Raw genomic sequence first — 1,314 nt, forward strand, 5'->3', positions numbered from 1 at the left:
ATTAGACTATGTAGCCTATGTATAATGCGTGTCTCGGAGAGACCGTCTCTCAAAACAATTTGTCATTCAAATTTAATTTACAGCTCGTCTTGTATTAGACCGTTTCACCATGAGACAAGTTATATAATTAGCCCATTTCTTTAATTGATTACTTAAAGATCGTAAGTTATCGTTTTAAGATTATAAGTAATCTCTCTAAAACTATAAAAAATGACAATTTAAAATTTGTAAGTGATTACTCTAACTTTATAAGTAATTAATTTAAGACAAAGTGTATATAGGCCAGCCCAACATAAAAGACCATCTCGTTTAACAATTAGTATTTAATTTAATAATGTGAAGTCTCAACCGCGTAGAAAAAGTCAACAAAAATTCCAGCAGAAGTAATTCCTGAAATTCTGTCCAGAGTCCAGACTATGTATCACCCCAGAATCTTAAAAAAATCCCAAATTTCTAACAAACACTTTTCTCAATTTCTATCTTCTCCTCTCCAATGGCGTCGTCATCGTCGGTGATCTCTCTTCTCTTCCCACTACTCTCTCTCCTCTTCATCTCCTCCGTTTCAGCGAGACCAGGTTTCCATTTCCACCCTTGCAACACCCTCATCATCTCCACCTATTCCTTTTCTGTCCTTCCTCAAAACCCTAACCCTAACCCTAACCCTAACCCCAATTTCCGTCCTCAATTCCTCATCGTTTCCTCTGATTTCCATCATTTTCGCCACCGACGATTTCTTCCACTTATGGTCAACCATCATCCCCACCTCGATCGAAAAACCCAAGTTTTAGAATCCCTTAAAGAACGCCCTGAGTCGTTTTATTCTTCTTTTGGGTTTTCTTCATTTAAAGATAGAACTAAGGATATTCTTAGCGTTGTTGCTTCTCTTCTGTTTGGTGCTGCTTGTGGGGCTCTTACTGCTGGTACCATGTATTTGATTTGGTCTCTTTTTAACCACCGATATGAGGGATCTTACCGTTCTTTAGATGGTTTTACTAGCGATGATGATGATGATAATGATGACGATGATATTTTTAACCCTAAGAAGAAAGGTTATGTTACGATTCCTGCTGCTCCTGTTAAGGATGTTGATTCCACCCCTGTTGCTGTCTCAGTTCCTGCCAAGGAGTCTGCGTGATTTGGAGTAAAGAGAATTTATTTTGATGTTTTTCGTCTTTTTTAGTAATATGTAATATAATCTATGATGTAATATGATGTTGATCAATTTCACTTGGTGGGATTTTTCATTTTATCAATGAATGATAACTTGACTGTTGATGCTTATGTTATCCTAAATACAAAATAAATTTACTGTTA

At 36.4% G+C, this 1,314-nt stretch overlaps 1 protein-coding gene across 1 annotated transcript; it reads left to right on the forward strand.

Moving 5' to 3' along the window:
• The first annotated feature begins 351 nt into the window (after window positions 1-351).
• Window positions 352-1,314, forward strand: LOC130817332 (uncharacterized). The gene has a single exon (XM_057682967.1). It carries the CDS (start codon window positions 494-496, stop codon window positions 1,133-1,135), a length of 642 nt encoding a protein of 213 aa, XP_057538950.1. The 5' UTR covers window positions 352-493; the 3' UTR covers window positions 1,136-1,314.

This window comes from Amaranthus tricolor, chromosome 7 (assembly GCF_026212465.1).
Source record: "Amaranthus tricolor cultivar Red isolate AtriRed21 chromosome 7, ASM2621246v1, whole genome shotgun sequence".
Taxonomy (NCBI): Eukaryota; Viridiplantae; Streptophyta; class Magnoliopsida; order Caryophyllales; family Amaranthaceae; genus Amaranthus; species Amaranthus tricolor.